The sequence below is a fragment of the Rattus rattus genome, chromosome 18, assembly GCF_011064425.1.
Source record: "Rattus rattus isolate New Zealand chromosome 18, Rrattus_CSIRO_v1, whole genome shotgun sequence".
NCBI classification, from domain to species: Eukaryota; Metazoa; Chordata; class Mammalia; order Rodentia; family Muridae; genus Rattus; species Rattus rattus.
The window spans coordinates 7,155,952-7,176,544 of record NC_046171.1 but is presented as its reverse complement, the minus strand read 5'-3'; the positions used below and the strand labels follow the sequence as shown (position 1 = coordinate 7,176,544).

Here is a 20,593-nt window from a genome sequence, read left to right as displayed (position 1 = left end):
CAGCATCTGTTACAGAATTGGACCTCGGAGTTTGAACAGGCGCCGGGAGCTGAGCGGCCATCATTCAAGTAAATTCTACCCGACTGGACCTGTCTTTGTGGAGGGATTGTCGTCCTGGATCACCTCAGCAGTCTCTTATTTCAAGGAATGGGTGGGGTGGGACTTTTGGGTGATCTCTGCTGTGGATTAGTGTTACTCCTCTGGTTGCTTTGCAAATTGAGATCTCAAACAAGAAAGGACAAAGTAGTGATCGCTCAGGTGCTTGTAGCCCTTGAACAAGGAGCGTCAGCCGATATCTGGTTGACCATGCTCAAGCAATAGGTCGCCGGCTGGACAGCTCTTGCACCTCTAGAACCTCGGTTCATTGCACAGGATTAGAATGTCCGGCTTGAGCAGCCCATGAGGGGTGACGAGCTTAGCATCGCACAGGGAAGTTCTACCAAATACGCTCCCTGGAAGGCATGTCATATTACATGAGGGTTTCTGCCCCAGTTTTCCCTACCTCGAAAAATGGCAGTGCGACGGGTCGGGAGTGCCCTGGGTCCCAACAACAGCCTAAGGGTATCTCTCTTGTACAGGTTCGCCAACTTTGTGCGAGGATATGACCTCTGTCTTCGCCCTCCTATATCTGGGTGTCCTATTTGCTTAAAAAACAGAAAAGGGGGAGATGTGAGGAGCTGCCCTCACATACTCCATTACAAGATGGCGCCGGCATCCGGCAGGATGCACCTAGTAAAAAGGGCAATACGCAGGCGCCTGGTAACTTCCCTACTCAAAGGGACATGTACGCTTTGGTACGTCATCTGGCATAATTGGCAGCGACCAGTCAGAGAGTGACACGTCCTAGGCGAGGATAGTTTCCTATATAAGGGACGGTTATTCCTCACTCGGGGTCTCCACATTGTAAGCTTATGCTCTCCCTCTCAAGACGCATTAAAGCTTTTCTGAAGAAGGATCCTGTGTGTGCCGCGTCATTCTTGCTGGCGAGACGTATCGTGGGACAACCCGCCAGATCCGTTGTGGGTCCCTAAAAGATTGACCAGGAGGTGCAACAAGAATGAAGATCCTGCTGTTGCTGACACTTCTCGGTGTGACCCAAGTGCTGGTCCAAACGGAGACCCGGTGGGGGATACTATCAGTGTTCCCGAGACCCATGCCGATACGTCGTGACCGTTAAGCCCACTCCTTTAATTTGTCTAAACAGTTATTAAGTTATCTTTTGGGTAATTGGACTGGAGAATTTGATTTTTAATGGATCAGCTACAGGTAGCCATCGTGACGTGAATTCCACGTCTCGGATGCTGGACTGGCCGGGATTGTTCATCTTGGATTGCTGCTGCTGTGAATCATCTAGGGAGTGGGCGGATATGGGACCCCTAGCTGGACTCTTGCTACTGGTCTCCCTAGTGAGCCTGTGGATTTGTGCAGGATGAGGTTCATACAGAGGCGGCATGCGGCCATGGTCTTGCAGGCATTTGCAGTCATTGAGGCAGGACAGTCCCCCCCAGGCGTGGCTAACAGTCATATAAGATATATAGCCACCCTTACTCTACTGGGCCCTGTTTCCCCTGGCATATTCCATCGTCCCTGAACATATCGGTGACCCTACTCAGTGACAGACGCTTCCCTTCTCACCTAAGTTTGGAGCCTTGAGGATGACAAAGGTAATCCTATGACAGGTACCTAAAGGGACAATCCTAAGGGGGAGGGGGTGGGCCTGTACTCAGTATATGCCAGTGTCCTGTGGGTGCCAATAAAACAAAAAGGGGGAACTGTAGGAAGCTGCGAGGTCCCGGGCCCCGGGGATGGCGCCAGTTTCTGCCTTCTACTCCTTGAGAAAAACAAGTCCGGTTTCCGTCTTCCGCTCATTGAGAAAAACAAGTCCTTGAGAAAAACAAGTCCTCATTTGGCTGTTCCTGCTTGGCCTGGTCGCTTTCCGCATAGTACAACCTATCAGCTGTCCCCCCGTGGCTTGCTAGGATTGGCTAGTGCTAGCTATTTAAGTGTGGTGCAGGGATTTCCCAGGGTCAGAAGATTGTATCAAGGTTCCTGAGCAAAACTGCTTGAAGAAGATCTTCGCTGGTCGTGTCTTCCTTGACGGTCGAGGTTGGGCGTGACACTTGGGACATAGGATATTGATGTACTGAGATTGGGGTAGCCTGGGCCTTGAGCTCTATAAGGATGACAGGGCCAGCGTATGGCCTTCCTGACCCCTGCTGTGTCTGCCCATGCCTGGAGAAAGGTTTTTAGCCACCAGTCGATGCTTGCAGGTGGGTTGGTCCTTCAAGAGGGGACCCAAACCATGGTCTTCTAACCTAACATGAGGACTTTGATGGGCTCACCAATCAGTCCCTTCAATTGTGGTCCATCTGGGAGGAATTGAATTTGGGCCCCCATCTTTGTGAGGAAGTCTTGCCCAAGTAGTAGGTAGGGTCAATGGGGGATAACCATGAATGAGCGGGATACCCGGCCCAAACCTAGATCAGCTGCTCTCAGGTAGTCCATGTATTCTGTTTGATCCCCTTGGCCCCTTGCACCCACAACTTTTTGTTGGAGATAGGTCTGCCCACCTGGAGCAGGACAGAGTGCTGGCCTCAAGTGTCTACCAAGAATTGGTTGGCTTTCCCCTCCACTCTCAAGGTTACTTTGGGCTTGGGGAGGGGATCGGAACTCTGTTCTCCCTAGTCATTTTCCTCACTCAGGGCCAGCACCTTTGGGGTAGGGGAGCGCCTCTCCCAAGTCATGGCCTCCCTCCCTGCCTTCTTTTCATTGGGACATTCCCTGGCCATGAATGGCCTTGTTCCATTCCTTACAGTATGCACACTGGTCCGTGTCAGGTAGCCTTTTCCCCTTTTTCAGTCGGGACCCAGCTTCTCTACTCTCACTCACTACTGTTGCCAAAATCCTCTGTAAATTTTTCTCCTGGCCTTTTTCTTTCTTAATCTCTCTCTCATCTTCTTCTTCCTGTCTTCTCCATTCGCTTTCTTCCTCTGCCTCTCAATTGTTAAAAACTTTCTCAGCAGCCTGCACCAAACCCCTCAAAGACCCATCCTGCAGCCCCTCCCATCTCTGAAGTTTCTTTTTAATGTTCCTACTGGCCTGACCTATGAAAACCATGGTCATGGAAGCCTGGTGCTCTTACTGCCAGGGTCATAGGCTGTGTAATGACATAATGCTTCCATGAGCTGCTCCAGGAAGTTGGCTGGGGACTCATCAAAACCCTGCCTCAGTTCTCTTACCTTAGTCAAATTGTTTGGTTGTTGGGAAGTGCCTTTGATTCCTGACAGCAGAGACTGACTGGAGACATTAATGCGCTTCTTAGCTTCAGCTGAATTATAATCCAAATTATGTCTCCTGCTGGGAAATCCACCGTCAATGTCAGCCTGATTCTGGGTGGGGACCCCACTGGCCCCAGGAACATTTTTCCTGGCTTCTACGAGAAGAAGTTCCTTTTCCTCAGTGGTGAAGAGGACCAGTAGGAGCTGCTGACAATCATCCCAGGTGGACTGAGGGGTAAAGAGAATTGATTCTATCAGGTTAGCGAGTCCCTTGGGGTTGTCTGAGAAGGGGGGGGTGTTGTGCTTTCCGTATATGAATCTGGAGGACAAAGGCCAGTACTGCATGACCTGATTCCCATCCGCATCTGTGTATCCATAGGCTCGAAGACGGAGAACCACCGTGGTATCAGGGGAGGTGGCTCTCCTCTTCCAGGTTCCCATTAATGGCCCCGGGTCCCATCTGGTTGGGGAATGGGAGGGTAGAGTCCTGAAGGTGCTGGGGCTGGCAGCACTTCAGTCCCCTCATTTGATTCTGGTGTGGCCTTGGGTGAAGCTGCTGGGGGTTATGTAGTTGGGGGTCCAGAAGGGGGTCTGCTGTGCTGGTGTCCTATAGAATTGTCTTTTGTGGTTCCTTCTGCATAGACTTGATGGGAGAACATGCCTGATCCAGAGAGGAGGGTTAGTTACTACGATCTCCCAAATAATACTGTAGGGGTCCTGATCAGAGTGGGCAGTCGAGCCATCTCCAAATACCTTCCTTTTCATTTCATTTATGTCAGAGAGATCAAATGTCCCAGTGGTGGGCCATGCGACCTCAAAGGGAGGCCACTCAGATGAGCACAAAGTTGTCCATTTTCCCTTTCTCATGGTCACCGACAGATTGTTAGCTCATCCCAATGTCTCATTCCAATGACCTACTGTCAGACTCAAAGGAGTTGATTTCTTCTGTCCCATGTCCAAAAATTTTGTTAGTCCAAGTCAATAAAAAAAAAATAATCAGAGACAGATTGCTAACAGGAACACACAAAAAAGAGACAGAGAACAAAATAGCAAACAGGATGCTCACACCAAACCAGAGGCCAGGGAGTCTAACTGGTGACTCAGCCGGCTCCTGCTGGTACCGAGCCAAAAGGTTCCACAGAGGGGGCCTGAAGCATCCTCCAGTCTCCCTGAAGCCACAGCATTAGGTACCTCTGTCTGCTGCAGTCCACCCCACCAGAATAGGGGCTCCTTGAACAAAACCGAAACTGAGAGAAAGAGGGCACAGGAGAGTTAGACAGTAACAAAGAAAGCAAGACAACCTCGGTACTTGACCTTCAGGCCTGAGTCCTCCATTCACTGCCTCTTGCATCTCTGCAGAGGAGTCTCATTTCCTGGCCGATGCAGCAAATGTTAGACCCAACCCAAGAGACGCCCATGAATGAGACATGAAACGGGAGACCGCTGTAATGGCATGAGGAATTTTTTTTATTTCCAGGAAGCTGGGGTCCGCCTACCTCGAGAGGAGAGGCAGACCTGGAACAATCCATAAGTACAGTTTCATACATTTCATAAATGGCAGGTTACAGAGATAGAGATTGGACATACAGGGGCTTTGGTGAGCCTAAGGTCACTAGAAACCAGGGCAGTGTCAGGGTCCTTGAAATGCATTCCTTTAGGTGATGTTAAGACAGTCCTGCTGTGAAGACTCTTGTGAAGGGATCCTAGTGACCTTAGGAACTGCCCCAGATATTTCTTTCTGCTGCACTCCCTCCTGGATGGGAGGGGCTGTCTGTGGCTGGTGGAAAAATCCTAGCTCTCACAGTGGGATAGTTGGCTACTGAGCTCTGCCAAGACAGGTTAAGCTGTTCCTTCATATTTCATCCTTCACGAAAAGTCTGCCAGGCGGTTCTGTACCAGAAGGGTGAAGACAGAGCTCCAATATTTGTGCAATTAGGGGCTGTCCAGGTAGTCAGCTGTCTCTATAGTTGTTTAGAAGGTTTGGAATCTACGTTTGGTGCTTTCTGTATACTTAGGTAATGTTTAATTCATACTCTGATTTCTGATAGGGTTGAAGACTAGTTATAGTCTCCTAATCAAACTCAAGTTGTTTAGCCCTGAGAGAGAAGCTATAGAGTAGAAGACATGGTTTCCAGATGATGTTTCAGGCTAAGATCTAAACATATTCAGGGGTAGACTTGTACCTCTTTAAGGTAGGAGTGATGGTAGGGTACTTTATCTAATTGACAAATATGATGGATTAGATCTTAATTGTAACATGTCATACTTTGCAATTTATATAATTGTTATGGTTTGGTTCAATTTATGTCTGAGAGAAGAGTTTTTTGAATTGGACAGAAATTGTGAGATGTAGGGAGTGGCTCAGATGTTTGATCAGGAATCCACATGTGAACTTTGAAGGTCCTGTTCCCCAGTTGGCTCTTGAGCTACCAATAAAGATGCTAGCTAGAGGCCAATGGGCTGGATAGGTAGGACTTCGTGTTTCCTGCACGCAGGCTAGGAGAGTCAGGGGAGGGGAAAAGGTTCCTCATTGTTGGGGTTCCAACCGAGGGGGGTGAGAAGGAGCAATCAGCCATTTGAGATCTCAGGAAGATGGCCACTGGCCACTTCCCTGACTGTTCCTGGGGTAACAGGTCAGACACCAGAAGCATAAATAAGCTGAGGGCAGATTTAGGGGGTTGAACAAGGAGATGATAATTGAGCAACTGATGTTGAGGGCAGATTTAGGATGCTGACCTGGGAGTGAACAGAAGTGTGCGAGATAGCCAAGGAAGACTTAGAACTGCCCAGCTATTGAGTCAATAAGGCAGGCTGAAAATAAGCTAGACGTGTGTGTGTGTGTGTGTGCGTGTGCGTGTGCGTGTGCGTGTGCGTGTGTGTGCGTGTGTGTGTGTGTGTTTTATCCATGCATCTGAGGGAATCTAGGCAGGGCTGGTAGTGTAGTCTATCCAGAGCTTAATGATGGGCAGCAAAGACTACACTCTGCAGATGGTTCTACCTCAAATTAAGCAAAAGTCCTTCAGGGGTGCCCTCCATATTTGTGTGTGACTTAGCTCCATATATCATCAAATTGACTACCAAGAGTCACATCCTAGTGTTCCTGTGTCCCCACCAATACCAGTTTGCCAAAACTACCCCAGTACCATATTCATTGTTTTCTCTCTATGCTACAAACTATAGAGATCCAACATCACAAAAAAGAGAGCCCTCGAGAAAAGGTTTTACTGGTCCCAATGCAAAAAATTCTTCATGGGACTGGAGAGTGGGCTCAGTGGATAAGAGTGCTTGCTGCTCATGCAGAGGACCTGGGTTCAGTTCCCAGCACCCATACAACTGTGCACAAACACCCGTAGCTCCATTTCACCTGCTCTAATGCCCCCTACTGATCCTGAGCCCCAGGCACACATGAGATGCCCATAAGCACATGCAGGCAAAAACAGCCACCCACACTGAACAGAAATGAATCTTTGAAGAGGATTCTTCATTTACTCTTGGGTGTATAGTGTGGGCATTTGTGTGAGTACAGTCAAATAGGAACCAGTGTGCCCTGCCTTGACTCACTCATGGAGGTCACAGGATGGCGGTCAGGTCTGTTCTTACCCTCATGTGGATCTACAATCCAACTCAGGATGTCAGGCTTTGGGCTAATGCTTTCTATCTACTTAATTGTGATGTCATCCCTTGTTCTGCTGGTGACTTTTCCCTCCCTTCCTTCCTCTCTTCCTCCCTCTCTATCTCTTTCCTTCTTTCTTTTTCCTTTTCTTTTCAGGAGCTGGGGACCTAACCCAGGGTCTTTTTTTCTTTTTGAGTGAGGAGCCCACCACAGAGGTGTCCTGGAACTGGATGAGTAGCCCAGGCTGGACTAAAAGAGACAGTTATCATGCACTCCACCATTGCTGGTGTAAAGACGTGTGCTGTGTCACTCAGACTCCAGGGTGTGAGACAGGGTTCACATAGCTCAGGCTGACTTTGAACTCACTATGTAGCTAAGGATGACCTTGAGTTCCTGATGGTCCAGCCTCTACCTTAGAGAAGCTATGGCTATGGATAGAGGTAGCATTGCTAGGGTTAGTGTTAGGGTTAGGGGGAGGGTTATGGTCAGTTTTAGGGTTATGGTGCTGGTGTTAGTGTTGGTAGGGTTTTGGTTAGAACAGGTAGGATTCAGGTCCAGAGTATGGTTATGGTTAGGACCCTTAGGATGGGTTATGTTAGGGTTAGTGTACAGAGGCAGGATCATGTGACTATAAGAGCAGTCATCTCTGCCTCCTTTATTAGCACTTACTGTCGATACAGTTGCCTGTGACTGTGATGCCCTGAGAGAAGACACAATGGGCATCCTGTCCTGGTTTCCTCAGTGTCCTCTAAGTCTCTCTGTCAGCTCCTGGTGACTGCCTTAACTGGTCCTCCCCTTTGGGAGACATGGGCTGGGGACTGAGAAGGAGATAAGGTTTGTTTACAGCCAGGCCCCTGGAGTCCAAGGTCCCTCGCAGGTTTCTGCTGAGTCTGTGATGTTAGGAGCTGGGGTTGGGCTGGGCTGCAGATGAGGCAGGGATTGTGGTAGGAACTACATGTTTAAGGAAGACAGACCACCTGCCCCTCACCTCAGTGGTTACCGGAGCTAGACCTGGGCTCATGACACCATGTGGGTTTGGAGCTGTGACAGGAGTTGACATAAGTCTGTGGTGTGCAAATGTGAGCTGCTCCTGATGCTGAAAACGGATTCAGTAAAGTTTTGTTTTCTTCTTTCTGTCATGTTTTAAAATTTCCATAAATGGGGGTCTTAGGATTCTTTCCATTGGACAGCGTGGGAAGCAGGGTGGGATTGCAGTTGGGGTGGTGAGGTGAACCTTCACCTCTTCCCCTTCGAACACCACGTACAGAAGGAACACACACCCTGTTCACACTGCTGGAACCTTCGCTTTCAATCCTGAAACTGTAATCGCTCTGTTGGCTCAAAGGGCGCTGCTTGAATAGGCGTAACACCACAGCATTGGTTGTTTTGTTCAATCTGTCTGTCCGTTTCTCTTTCGTTGTTAACATCCTTGTCCTTGTCATTGTTGTTGTCACTAAGCCCTGACCCGTGTGTGAGCCTGTTGTGGTCGTCCTCATTGTCGTCTTTGTCATTGTCTCTAGAGTGGCCGTGACAACTTATGTTATGCCGTACTTGTAGTATGCTGCTCTAGATACCATGATTCTGGAGCTGTGCAAACCCACCGCTGACTTTGGGAAGAGCCTCTTGGAGCAGGGCTGAGGTGTGAGAGGAAGATTTGGGGTCTGCTGTGTCGCCTTTGCCCTGAGCTGTTCCTGATGAAGTCACAGCCTTTCAAAGCTGGGAGCCAAGAGAAGCAGGTAGGTGGGCATTGAAGACAACTGGGGCCTGCAGAAAAGCAGAGAGAAGATTAGGTAGAGTGAGTCCCAGCAGGTCACCTTCCTGGTGGGTGAGCATGGAGACAGCTCAGAGAGCCTCTGTTTCCCTTCTCCCTTAGACTCCCTCCCCACCCCTTGTCTTTCCAAGCAGCAGGTGGTTTGGGAGGAAGCTGTTCTTTAATGAAGTTCTTGTTCTTTAAAACCCTGTGTACACCCAGCTTGGCCTTTTCCAACAGAGACTATGAGGATAAACCTGTGTTGTGGGACATGTGTGTATGGCACCTGTAATGTAAAGCCATTTCAGGAACCAGACCTCAGGCTGGGCTGGAACAGAAGTATGGACAAACTCCACAACCAAGATCTAGGACAAAGCTTTTTGATTGGCGTGTCAGCCTTCTTGGAGACATGTGTGTCTCTGAAACTGCCTTTTAACAGACTGGTCACAGGTGTGGAGCCATAGAATACAGGGTCCAAGGTATTCCTGAGGATGGGGCTGGGCCCAGGCTCCATGTGTGGGGGTCACAGGCAGTATGTGGCTAAGGGGGAGTTGGAGTCATGGTGTCTATACTGGGCTCTCCTCAAGGCCGTGGGACAGGAAGAGCCTATATTTCTGTGTAGAGCTTGGTTGCCCTAGAGCTGGGACTGGGGTGGGAATTAAAGTAATAGCTTCCTCTCAGATGACTTGACGTCCCCAGCTGCCCAGTCTTCTGCAGGGCTGAGAGCAGCCCATGTCGGGCCATTTCTCAGTGTTGGCTTGTGGGGAGCCTTCACCCTGTGTGCACAGATAAGTCTTGGTCCTGTGGGCAGATTTCCTCCCTCAGCCATGCAGTCTCTGATGAGGGGTCCAACATCTGGGTGGATCTTGCCTTCTGCTGCCTGCCCCAGGGTGTTTACCAGCCTCTCCTGTTTCTCTTTTTAGCTCCGCAGAGATGGGAATTTACTGCAAGCCTTCTCTGCTCTTCCAGGACTCCTGCCTGTTGGTCCTTACACAGCTGCTTTGCTGGGTGACCGCAAGTGAGTCTGTCCTGCTCTCCCTTCCTGCTGTCTCCCTACAGTGGCCAGGATGTGTCAGGAGCTCTGCAGCTCAGATGTGCAGGAGACTCACAAACCTGGCACCAAGCATTTTCCCATCTTTCCATGTATAGTGAGTTAGGAATGAAAATCTAGGCGAGCATGCGTGCATCAGCCTTCGAGAGGCTGACACTGGAATACGGTGAGCCCTTGGCCAGTCTGAACTACATAGCCAGATCCTCCCTGGGGAGTATAGGTGGGACAGCCTTGGTGCTGGCATTGTGCCTGGGGTGTGAGAGGCCAGTGTGGCTGCAGCAGAACAACCCAACAAGAGAGAAAGAGGGGCTGCGTGGAGGAGGACTGAGTTGGGAGAGTCCTGAAGGCCTGGTGGCCCTTGGTGGGAGTCAGGGTCAGCAGTGACCCTTGAGCAGAGCAGGCAGAGGCTTTGCCTTCATGTAAAGGTCAGAGGTTGGGGTTGGGAGACAGCTCTCAGGTGTCCTGGACTCTCTAGTGGCAGCAGTGTGCTAGACACAAATGGAGCAGTGCATAGTCACAAAGAGCTCTTGGAGCCACATTGCCTGTGACAATGTCCTTGAGGTTTACAGGGCCAAGGTCCCTAGGGAGGGGCAATCTTTCTTCTGTATGAGGAAGTTCCTGGGGCATGTGGAATGCAGGTGGCTCGTTCAGAAAAATAACCCCAGAATGTGTGTCCATGTAACACACGTATGCCTTATGTCCCCAGAATTCAGAAGAGTGTCACAGATTGTCATGAACCCACCTGTTTGGACTGGGAATTGAATCTGGGTCCTCTGCAGGAATCTCTGGGATCTTAGTTTTTCAGTCATCTCTTCAGCCTCGGTTCTATGTTTTAATATTTTCTTTATTTAGTGGTTGAAAAAACTGAGTGATATCAGAATTTAGCGTTGGGTCTTGTGTGAGACCAGCCAGTTATACCTGTGCTTCTCACGGTGTGGCCATATAGCCAATCATGTGAGCATCGGTAGTGATCTTTATAGGTTTATGATTTTGAACCTACCCCAACACACTGACATTAGAATTCTCAGTGAAGATTCAGCTGCCTGGTGAGGAAGTACATGCAAGCTGGAGAAAGAATCCAGAAGGGATTCCTTCATGGAAGGGTCTCGGGCCAGGAACATAGGTAGAAGAGGTTTTTTTTTTTTTTGCATCATTTATGGGGTCACTGCTGTGTCCAAAGGTAGCTTGTCCATTCCTACATTGGTTAAGTTACTCATGGATGCCTGATGCACAGTGCCTAGAGCAACCCCATCTACCCCTTGCGTTCTCCTGGCATGATATTCTCCTTCAGAGTGTGTTCTGTGCACTGCCCTGTGTCCCTCCAGCCTCTCACTGCTACATCTGTGTCCACAGAAGGCTTCTGGGTCTTTGGTCCCTCAGACCCCATTGTGGCCGCACCAGGTAGGGAAGCCACCCTTCCCTGCTCCGTGTTTCCAGCCATGAGTGTGGAGAACATGGAGGAGCTGAGGTGGTTCCGCACCAGATTCTCAGAAGCAGTCTTTGTCTATCGGGACCAAGAGGAGAAGAAGGAAGAGCAGATGCGTCAGTATTCTTGGCGGACCTCGCTGGTGAAGGACCAGTTCCATGAAGGCAAGGCTGCCGTGAGGATCCAAAATGTCCAGGAGTCAGATAGTGGGATATACGTCTGCCACTTCAAACAGGGACACTTCCGTGAAGAGGCCATCTTGGAACTGAAGGTGGCAGGTGGGTTAACTGATCCCTGTTCTAAAAATCTTGGTGACCCATGTGTGGGAGGAAACACAGATCACATCACCCAGCCCTTCCTTTCTTTTATGCTTTGAGAGAAGTTCTCATGTTTGCCAGACTGTCCTTGAGCTTGCTGACTTGCTGGACTCACATGGTTGCTCTGGTCTCTCATTTTAATCTCTACTTATTTTTAATTTCCCATTTTGGGGTCAGAAACACGCAGTAAACCTGCCATAGACAAATTCCACCCATATTGTATATGTGGCCTTTCCTAAAATGTGCTGTGTCTACTTCTGTGAATTGGGGATTATGTCAGTGTTATGAAAATACCAGCGGTTGAAATGCATATTTTCGAGGTGTCGGCAGGAAAATCAGAGTGGCTGAGGGAGTTGTCAGTGACAAGTGATGGTCAAGGCTAAAGGCAAGTGGTTGAGGAGAGGAAGGAAGGAAGCTCAGGGTCTGACTTCCCTGGAGAGGAGAGCTGGGTGTGAGCCTGCCATGAGGGTCACAGATGTGTGGACAAATGGAGCACTAGTTTCCTTCTCAGGGCTCCTGTGTTCAACATCATCAGATTTCTCAGGATTTTGCGTTGTTAAAAGTGATGCCTGTGAGTAGTGTGTAGTCCTCCCACTCTACTCACCTTTCTCCAGGAAGTAGACTGCACTACCAGGCCCCACCCGGCCTCCCTTCAATCTTGGGACAAAACACACACACACCGTTTGTTCCTTTACGACCTGCCTTCTGGGACAATTACTGGACACTACTCTCTTCTGCCAGGAATATCTTCACCTTACTGGTTTTTCTTATCTGTCTCTCCCAACTGCCCCATTCTTTGGTTGCTAAACTCCCCTGACCACCCATGTGGTAGAGCGGCCAGTGCAGCTACTCCTGTTTGAGATGTCACCTGTTTGCCTGGTTCTTCTCTCTCCAAATCATGGTGAACTCCCTCCTCTTCCCTGTGTCTCTCTCCTATCTCTAGGGATCCAGAATTCCTGCCTCTACCTTCTGACTAGGAATTGGCCCATGGCTTCCTTTACTGATTGATCAGGAACCATCTGGGGAACAGGACCTTAGCGTCAGCACTGCCTCCTACTCCTTTGTTCTGTTCCTCACAGTGGGCTCTCTTATCTTTCCTCTGTCAGGCAACAGGGGAGCAGCCTAGGCCTAATCCAGGAAAGCCTTTCCTCTTCAATCCCTATCTGCCCTGTGAAAGGATCCTGTGAGTCACAGAATTTGTCCCAGGGTCCCTCAACCTAAATGGCTTCTTGTGTGTTCACATCTGTCCTGCAGCGATCGGCTCTGTCCCTGAAGTGTACATCAAAGGTCCAGAAGATGGTGGAGTGTGTGTTGTGTGCATGACTTCAGGGTGGTACCCAGAGCCCCAGGTGCATTGGAGAGACTCCAGAGGAGAGAATCTCCCAGCATCCTCAGAGACCCTCCATGAAGATGCTGAAGGACTGTTCAGCACAGAGACCTCACTGGTGCTGAGAGACAGCTCTGTGAGGAATGTGACCTGCTCCACCTTCAATCCCGTCCTGGGTCAGGAGAAAGCCATGGCCATGGTCATCCCAGGTGAGAGCTGTCCCTCTCTTGTACAGGGACTGGGTAGTGTATGTTCTTCCTGGAAGGTGCTGGTCTGTCTTTCTTCAGCTTCACCAACCACTGGCTCTCTGCCTGGGCCCCAGAGCCCTTCTTCCCTCAGGCCTCTCCCTGGAAGGCAGCTTTTCTCGTGATCCTGACCATGATGGGACTTCTAATCTCAGGGACAATCTGCTTCTCAGAAGGAACATTCTGGAAGGCTGATTGCAGCAGCAGAAACGGAGGCATCTTCAGTGAGGAAAGGATGAGTCACAGGCTCAAAGGAGGATCCCTTCTTGAGGACTGCTAGTGAGTCACCCTGGCTGCGAAGGACAGATTCAGAGTCCCCAGGAGGGGCCCAGTGTTCTGGGGATCAGGATAGGTGGCCTAACATCCCAGGGAGGCGGCTGCAGTCCTTTGGTTCAGTGCCATCCTTAGTTCAGTGTCAGGAACCCTAATCATGGTTTCTTCCTCAGTGTACAGACCCCCCTCTCCTTCTATTTTTCCGGGTGCACTCAGGGAGGGAGCAGGTGAGTCTGTTTTCTCCTGAGCCCTCTGTCCTTGGGGAGCCCAGTAGCTCCTATGACTCCTTGTTGCTTTTCAGATTGGAGGAAAGCCGCCTACCATCGCGGTGAGTGCCTGCCCCAGTGTCCCACGGCTCCATGTGTGCTCGCTTCTTGATCCTAAGCAGAGTGAAAATCCTTTTCTGTGGACAGAAGTGGATGGTTCTGGGGGAGGTGGATGACTGGTGTTTGGGCTCCTTCACTCTATCCAGAGCTGGAAAATGTGTGACTCCTGGATGTGTCCGTGTTAATCTCACCAATTCCAGATACGTTTATTGCTGAGCCTTTGGGCTGCTGTAGCTCTAGTGTATTGTCTGTACCTTGAAGCAGAGAGCAATATTGAAATTTCATTAAAGAGAGTGTCTTGACTAGGTTTCTACTGTTGTCATGAATTCCCCAAACACATGCATCTTGGGGAGGAGACAGTTTCCTCTTCTTATGCATTTTTACACCACAGTCTACTGTTGAGGGAATCCCGGGCAGGACCTCAGAGCAGGGGTGTGGAGTAGGAACTGAAGCAAAGACTACAGAGTGAGGCTGCTTACTTCCTTCATTCCAGTTGCTTGTTCAACCTACTTGATTCACTCCAGCATCACTTGCTTAGGGTTGGAACTGCCCACAATGGGCAGCCCCATCCCCATGAAGCATTAATCAAGAAAATGTCCCAGAGCCATGCCTACAGGCATTTTCTAGAGATATTTTCCAGGTTGACGGTCCCTCCTCTCAGATGACTCTAGCCTTTGTCCAAATGACATCCTCTAGGGCTCTGTTCCCTTAACTCCTGAAGGTTTTGATCAGGTGATGGCAGAGGCCCTGGCTGCTGACCTCAGCGGGAAGAGGATAATCAGCCAGGAGCTGTTGGCATAGTATTGCCTGGCTTTAGAGACATCTTACCTGAGGAACTCTGGGCACTACACCCAAGAACTCACTTCCTGCCTAAAATTGCTGATGTCAATTGTATTCTGACCATTATAGAATAACTTTATTGTTTGCTAAGGTATTACCCCATTCACCGAGGTTTGATTGTTAACTAATTTTTTTTCCTGTTTGGTTTGAGAAGTAGATACAGCTAAATCTGTCTGCCACAGAATAGGGGCAGTGGAGGAGCTCACCCTACAATGCCATTTTTCTCATCTGCAGCCCAGGGAATTTCCCATAATACTCTGTTGCCTCTGCACCTCAGGGAGCCAGCTCCCAGGTCCTCTCTTCTCCCCCAGGCATAGCCCCTCACCTTTAAAATGGATGTAAGAAGGTTTATCCTGGACTCTTTGAGTGGGGAGACTATTGTGATTGGGTTCTCCAGAGGTGTGTCATTTACAGCCTGGAGGAAGGCAGCTGTATACAGGCATGTGCACATTATAGAATGCTCCCTCTGGGCAGAGCACGGGTCTTAGTTGGGGGTTCCTACTGTAATAAAACACCAAGACAGAGCATTTCCTCAAGGAGGAAAGTGTTTACTTGACTCTCACTCCCAATCTGTCAACACAGCAAGTCAAGGTAGGAACCCAAAAGGCAGGAACCTGGAGGCAGGAGCTGAGGCAGAAGCCATGGAGGAGTGCTGCTCAGCGGATTGCTTCCTGTGGCTTGCTCGGTGTCTTTTCTCCCAAATCCTAAAACCGCCTGCCAAGGGATGGCAGTGCCCCCATGGGCTGGGTTCTCCCATATCAATCAGCAGTCAAGACAAGGTCCCACATGCTTGCCTCTAGGTCAGTGCTATGGAAGCTCTTTCTCTATTCTGGTTCCTTGTCCCCAGATAGGCCTGTATGACGCCCAGCTATGGCATTGAAGCCAGCAAGGAAGTAAGGTTGTCATCCTCTTCCAGGCTGTCAGAGGCTGTGACTACCCAAAGGAGCTGTGCCCAAGACTTGTCCCATTAATATTCTGCCGTTCAGGCAGAGTGGGCTCATGGTTTCTCTCCCATGGACTTTAGTGCAGATTATTAGGAAAGAAGAAGCAAAAGGCTTCTTCCCTTCTATCCTTCCCAATATTTGTGTTTGGTGTGTGTGTGTGTGTGTGTGTGTGTGTGTGTGTGTGTGTGTGTTCATGTTTGTGTGTTCATGTGTGTATGTGTGTGAGCCTGTATTTTATTTTGTGCGATTGGTGTGCCTGACAGACACATTGTCCCCCCAACTCCAGGTCTGTTTTCTCTGAGGGACCCCCTGCTGACTGGTGTGGGTAGGGGCTGTGAAACCGCTCACATGACTTTGTGCTTCTCTTGTAGATTGGCGCAGGGAACTTCCAGGCCTGTGAGTGTCTCCATGTTTCTTAGGGACAACCCTCCTGTTTTCCCCATGGCTCTTGTCTCTCCTCCAGTTCAGGTGGTGACAGTTTCAGTGGTGTGGGTGGCAGAGTGACCTTCCTTGCTGCCCTGTGCAAGCCATACTCTTGAGCCTAAGGGCTCTCTCTCTCTCCTCTCTCTCTCTCTCTCTCCCTCTCTCTCTCCTCTCCCTCTCCCCTCTCCCTCTCCCCCCTCCCCAAGAATGTGAGTACAATGTCACTTTTTTTAGATACATCAGAAGAGGGCATCAGATCTCATTACAGATGGTTGTGAGCCACCATGTAGTTGCTGGAAATTGAACTCAGGACCTCTAGGAGAGCAATCAGCGCTCTTAACTGTTGAGCCATCTCTTGAGCCCACTACAAGGCTTTGAGTGAGGGACTTAACCTGCTAGAAGTAACTCGGAGGCTCTGAGATGGGGGAGGGGCAGCCATAACATTTTCTGAGTACTGGACAGGACCTTCCATTTTTGTTAACTGTCTCGACAGGTAATTTCACTCTGGATCCAGCCTCTGCCCACCCCATCCTTGTTGTCTCCCAAGATAGGATGAGCGTGACCCGGAAGGACACTACCATGTGCTTGGATGACCTCTTTTGTGTGCTAGGCACCAACGGCATCTCTTCTGGAAGATATTACTGGGAGGTGAAGCTAAGGAACAGTGACAGCAGCACGTGGACTCTGGGGGTCTGTAGGGAAGGTGTGGAGAGGAAAGGGTGTTTCTCAGAGAGGCCAGAGAAGGGGTTTTGGACAGTGGGGCAGTCTAGTAGTGGGTATTGGGCCTATGTTGACTCTGGGAGGGCTTCCTTAGCCATCAGGCAAGCTCCGCAGAGTGTGGGGGTGTTTGTGGACTATGACGAAAGGAACATCTCCTTCTATAACATGAGTGACAAGTCCCACCTTTTCTCCTTCCACGAGGCTTCCTTCTCAGGGACTCTCCTTCCATACTTTCGGCTTAAGTCTGGAAATATCTCGATGACTGTCAGCTCCATGGCCTGTGTGTCTGAGGGGCAGCAGGAGGGAAGAGGAGAGAAAAAGGGGAGGGGGAACAAAGGAGGAGGGGCAAAGAGAGAGGGAAGAATGTCAGTCTCTTGTCCCAGGGGGGCCTGGTTCCAGGCTCTTGTGGACCCCTGTTCCATTCCCATAGTTCCCATGTGGATCACTGCTCAAGTCGGCAGTGTCACTCCTGTGTCAAGCCGCAGGTCAAAGCCTCCATGAGTCCTGGAAGGGCCTGGGGTGTTGAGCCACTGCTCTTCAGTCTGTCTCTGAGGTTGTGCCTGTGAAGCCAGTGAGGTCAGGCTTTGTGTCGGGTGGTGGAGGACAAGCCCTGACTGTTGTCTCGGCTGGAGCAAAACAGGCTGGTTTGAACTCTGGGTAAGGCATTTTCCTGTCGTGTTAAATGCATTTTATTAGATTTTTATGCCATTTAGCATGAAGCGGACCAAGGGCTGAGTGGACGTTGTCTTAATTTGTTCATCTGGCCGTGGGCACCTAGGGGCTATTCTGTGTCTTGGCTCTTGTGATCAATGCTGTAGTGAGTATGGGGGAGCAGATGTGTGACACATGACTTCTTGACTCCTACATTTGTTCCTGGTGATGAGATTGCTGGATCCTAGATAGTTCCTGGAAGCGGACCTTCTCAGTGGACAAATGACCTGTCGGTCCATCCATCTCCATGAGCCAGCCTTATTGTAGTAGCATGTCTCTTTGATTTCTATATTTGTGTCTCTCTCTCCCTCTCTCTCTCTCTCTCTCTCTCTCTCTCTCTCTCTCTCTCTCTCTCTCACAGAATTACACATATAACTACAAAAATTAATTTATATTTTTATAAAGGTTGGCCTCGTGTATTTTAACTTTTTGTTGTTTAGTTGTCTATTACCTATCATTCATCTATCTATCTATCTATCTATCTATCTATCTATCTATCTATCTATCTATCATTTACACACCCTACCTACCTACCTACCTACCTACCTACCTACCTACCTATCAATTATCTGTCTGTCTGTATTTTAAAGAGAAGATCTCATGTAACCAGGCTGGCTTGTGTTGGCTTGAATGAAAACATCCACCATTACATAGAAGTGTTTGGATAGTTGGTTTCCAGTTCGTTATAATGTTGTGGTAGGTTTGGGTCACATGTCCTTGATAAAGTGAATCACTAGGGTTGGCTTTGAAGCTTCCAAAGAGGGCGTCACTCCCAGCCTTCACTCTCTGCTTCCTGCTTGTGCTTCAGGCATAAGCTCTCGGCTTCTCCAGGCACAGTGCTTCTGCTCTGTCATTGTAGAGGCTCCTCATCTGGAGCCCTTGAGCCTTTGCAGCAGCACAAGATGGTGCAGGGGTTCCTCCATCTTGTGTTCTTACTGAGGCCATTTCAAGTTTAACTAGAATTTGGTTTCCTTGCTGGAGAGTCCCAGAACCCGAGGTCACAATGTCCCAGCTAGCTTATCTCAGCTTCTGTAAACTGCCAGCTTTCGTGAAACTGCTGAGGAGATACCAGGGCCTGGTTTTTTGCATTCAAAATCCCTATGCTCTGGACCCTTGGGGATATCTCTGGGCCCATGAATCTCTGAGTGAGGTCCCACCCAGCTAGGATAAAGACTTTCACTGTGGTATACACTGTGTCTGAGTGGTCATGTCTGGGGGTTGGGGGTTCCTGGAGGCACAGAAAGCCCAGGAAACTCTCCTATGAATTGCCTTGGTCGTGGCATTTATGAAGAGCCTTAGAAAAGCAGTGAACAAAGAAATTTGTGTCGGGATTGTGGGGTCTTCCGTTTTCCTCACAAATTTAATGAGAGTGTGTGTTGGCTAGTTCATAATGCCAACGTGACACAAGCCAGAGTCATTTTGGAAGAGGGAAAAACATTCAATTGAGAAAATGCCTCATCAGCTTGGCCTGTAGTTAACCCTGCTGGTGTGTGTGAGGCTCCAGCCTGTTGTAAGGGTACTACGCGTGGACTGCTGGTGCTGCATGCTATAAAAGAAAGGAGGCTGAGCAAGTCATGGGAGAAGGCCAGGAAGCAGCCTCCTCCATGTCCTCTGCATCAGTTTCTGCCCTAGGTTTCTGCCCTGCTTGATTGAGTTCCTGACTTCTTTTGATGATGTGTTGTGATGTGGAAGAGTAATTGAAAGAAACCCTTTCCTTCTCCCATGGTCTTATGGTCATGGTGTCTTATCTCAGCAGAGAAGCCCTGAGTGAGAGAGTGTGCACTTGTTATGTTTTTGAGGAATGTGTGGTACATTTCTCAACTTTCGGAAATTAAGTAGCGAGGACCTGGCTACATAGGAGAGTACTTGACACTCATGTATGAGGCCCCAGTTGCAATGTTCAGTCTGTAAAACAAAACAAGAACCAAAGCAGACAATTTTGTCAACTTAAGTCATTTCTCTTTTAATTAAGAATTTAATAATAATTGTATCTCCCAATAAGAATTGGAAAATCAACTATGACTCGAATTGGATTAAACTGTTTTTGTTTGTCCTGTGAATATTTTTATATTTACCGTGGTTTTATATTAAATGTTTATATTTCATGTAAAATATCAAATAGTACTTTGTGGTGTGTAAGAATCTCAATTTTCACAATCTATTAAAGTTTTATAGGAACATAATGGTGTTCTCTCACTTGTATAGTCTGCCTTGGATCCAACAAGACAGAATTGAATTGTGATAAAATATAAGCAGACATGACAGTGTATTTGTAGTGGTGTAGAGAAATTCAGCTGACTGTTACAAAAGAATCATTTTGTAATTCTAGTGACCATTTTTTAAAGTAAAAAATGGCAGTGTGGGAAAGTTGGCTCACAGTTGTACAGAGCAAGGTAAGGACAACATCTGGACCCTAATGTCATTTCATGTGGACCCCAGTGTCTCCTAATTCAGACTCAGGCTGACCAAGGTTTCCCTGCCTCCCTGCTGCATTGTGGGTAGCTGTGGAGGATGGCACTGTGGAGTAAGGGAAGAACAGAGGGCGAGGTGGAGGGGTGAAAAGGCATGAGGGAGTGAGGGCTAGAGGGAGGAAAGAGCTCTGGGGGGCTTTGCAGGGGGAGAGGAGGAGGGGCAAGGATAGGGGTGGGTTAGGGTGAGGCTGCGTGTGCAGAAGAGCTAGTGAGTGAGAGAAGAGGGAAAGGGTTGATGGGGAGAACACAGGTGCAGTGGTCAGACATGGAAGGGATAGGGACAGTTCCTTGCTGTCAATCTTAGTGGCCTGAGTAGTTCTCATGTTTTGGGGACTGTGATGTCTATCCTTGACCATCAACCTGACTACAGTTGGAATTAACTAAAACCCGTGTCTGGGTATACCACCTTTAATGCGGGCCACACTTCTGCTGTCAGCCCAAGCAAATGACATGAAGAAGGAAGTTCCCTCTATTTGCCTGCTTGCTCTCACTCTTGCTGGCCAGTCCATTCCTTTACCGGTGTTAGAGCATACCTATCCAAGTTCCGGCATACACTGAAGATTAGCTGAGGCAGTCATCCTCCTGGACTGAGTTCTTGGACTTTCCCTTGGTAGATGGCCATGCAGCCACTGTTGGATTAGCTGGACCACAGCCCATACTAATAAATCCCCCTTCCATTATATCTATATCTATAGTGAGGATATTGCATGGGTATGTATATATATATATATATGTATATATATCTCATATATATACACACACGGACATATACATACACATACACATCATATAATAATCATATACATATATATCATATACACATGCATATACACATACACTTATAATATACATATACAATATTCAGTAAGCTATATTCT

At 48.8% G+C, this 20,593-nt stretch overlaps 1 protein-coding gene across 1 annotated transcript; it reads left to right on the top strand.

Annotated features, from left to right (window-relative positions):
• The first annotated feature begins 9,087 nt into the window (after nt 1–9,087).
• LOC116887589 (butyrophilin subfamily 1 member A1-like) lies at nt 9,088–17,034 on the top strand. Its single transcript, XM_032889212.1, is given in 10 exon segments — nt 9,088–9,659; nt 11,046–11,396; nt 12,690–12,971; nt 13,085–13,168; nt 13,171–13,197; nt 13,582–13,608; nt 14,328–14,406; nt 16,260–16,857; nt 16,859–16,898; nt 16,964–17,034. Coding segments are annotated over 10 exon segments (1,644 nt in total). The 5' UTR covers nt 9,088–9,574.
• The last annotated feature ends 3,559 nt before the right edge of the window (nt 17,035–20,593 follow it).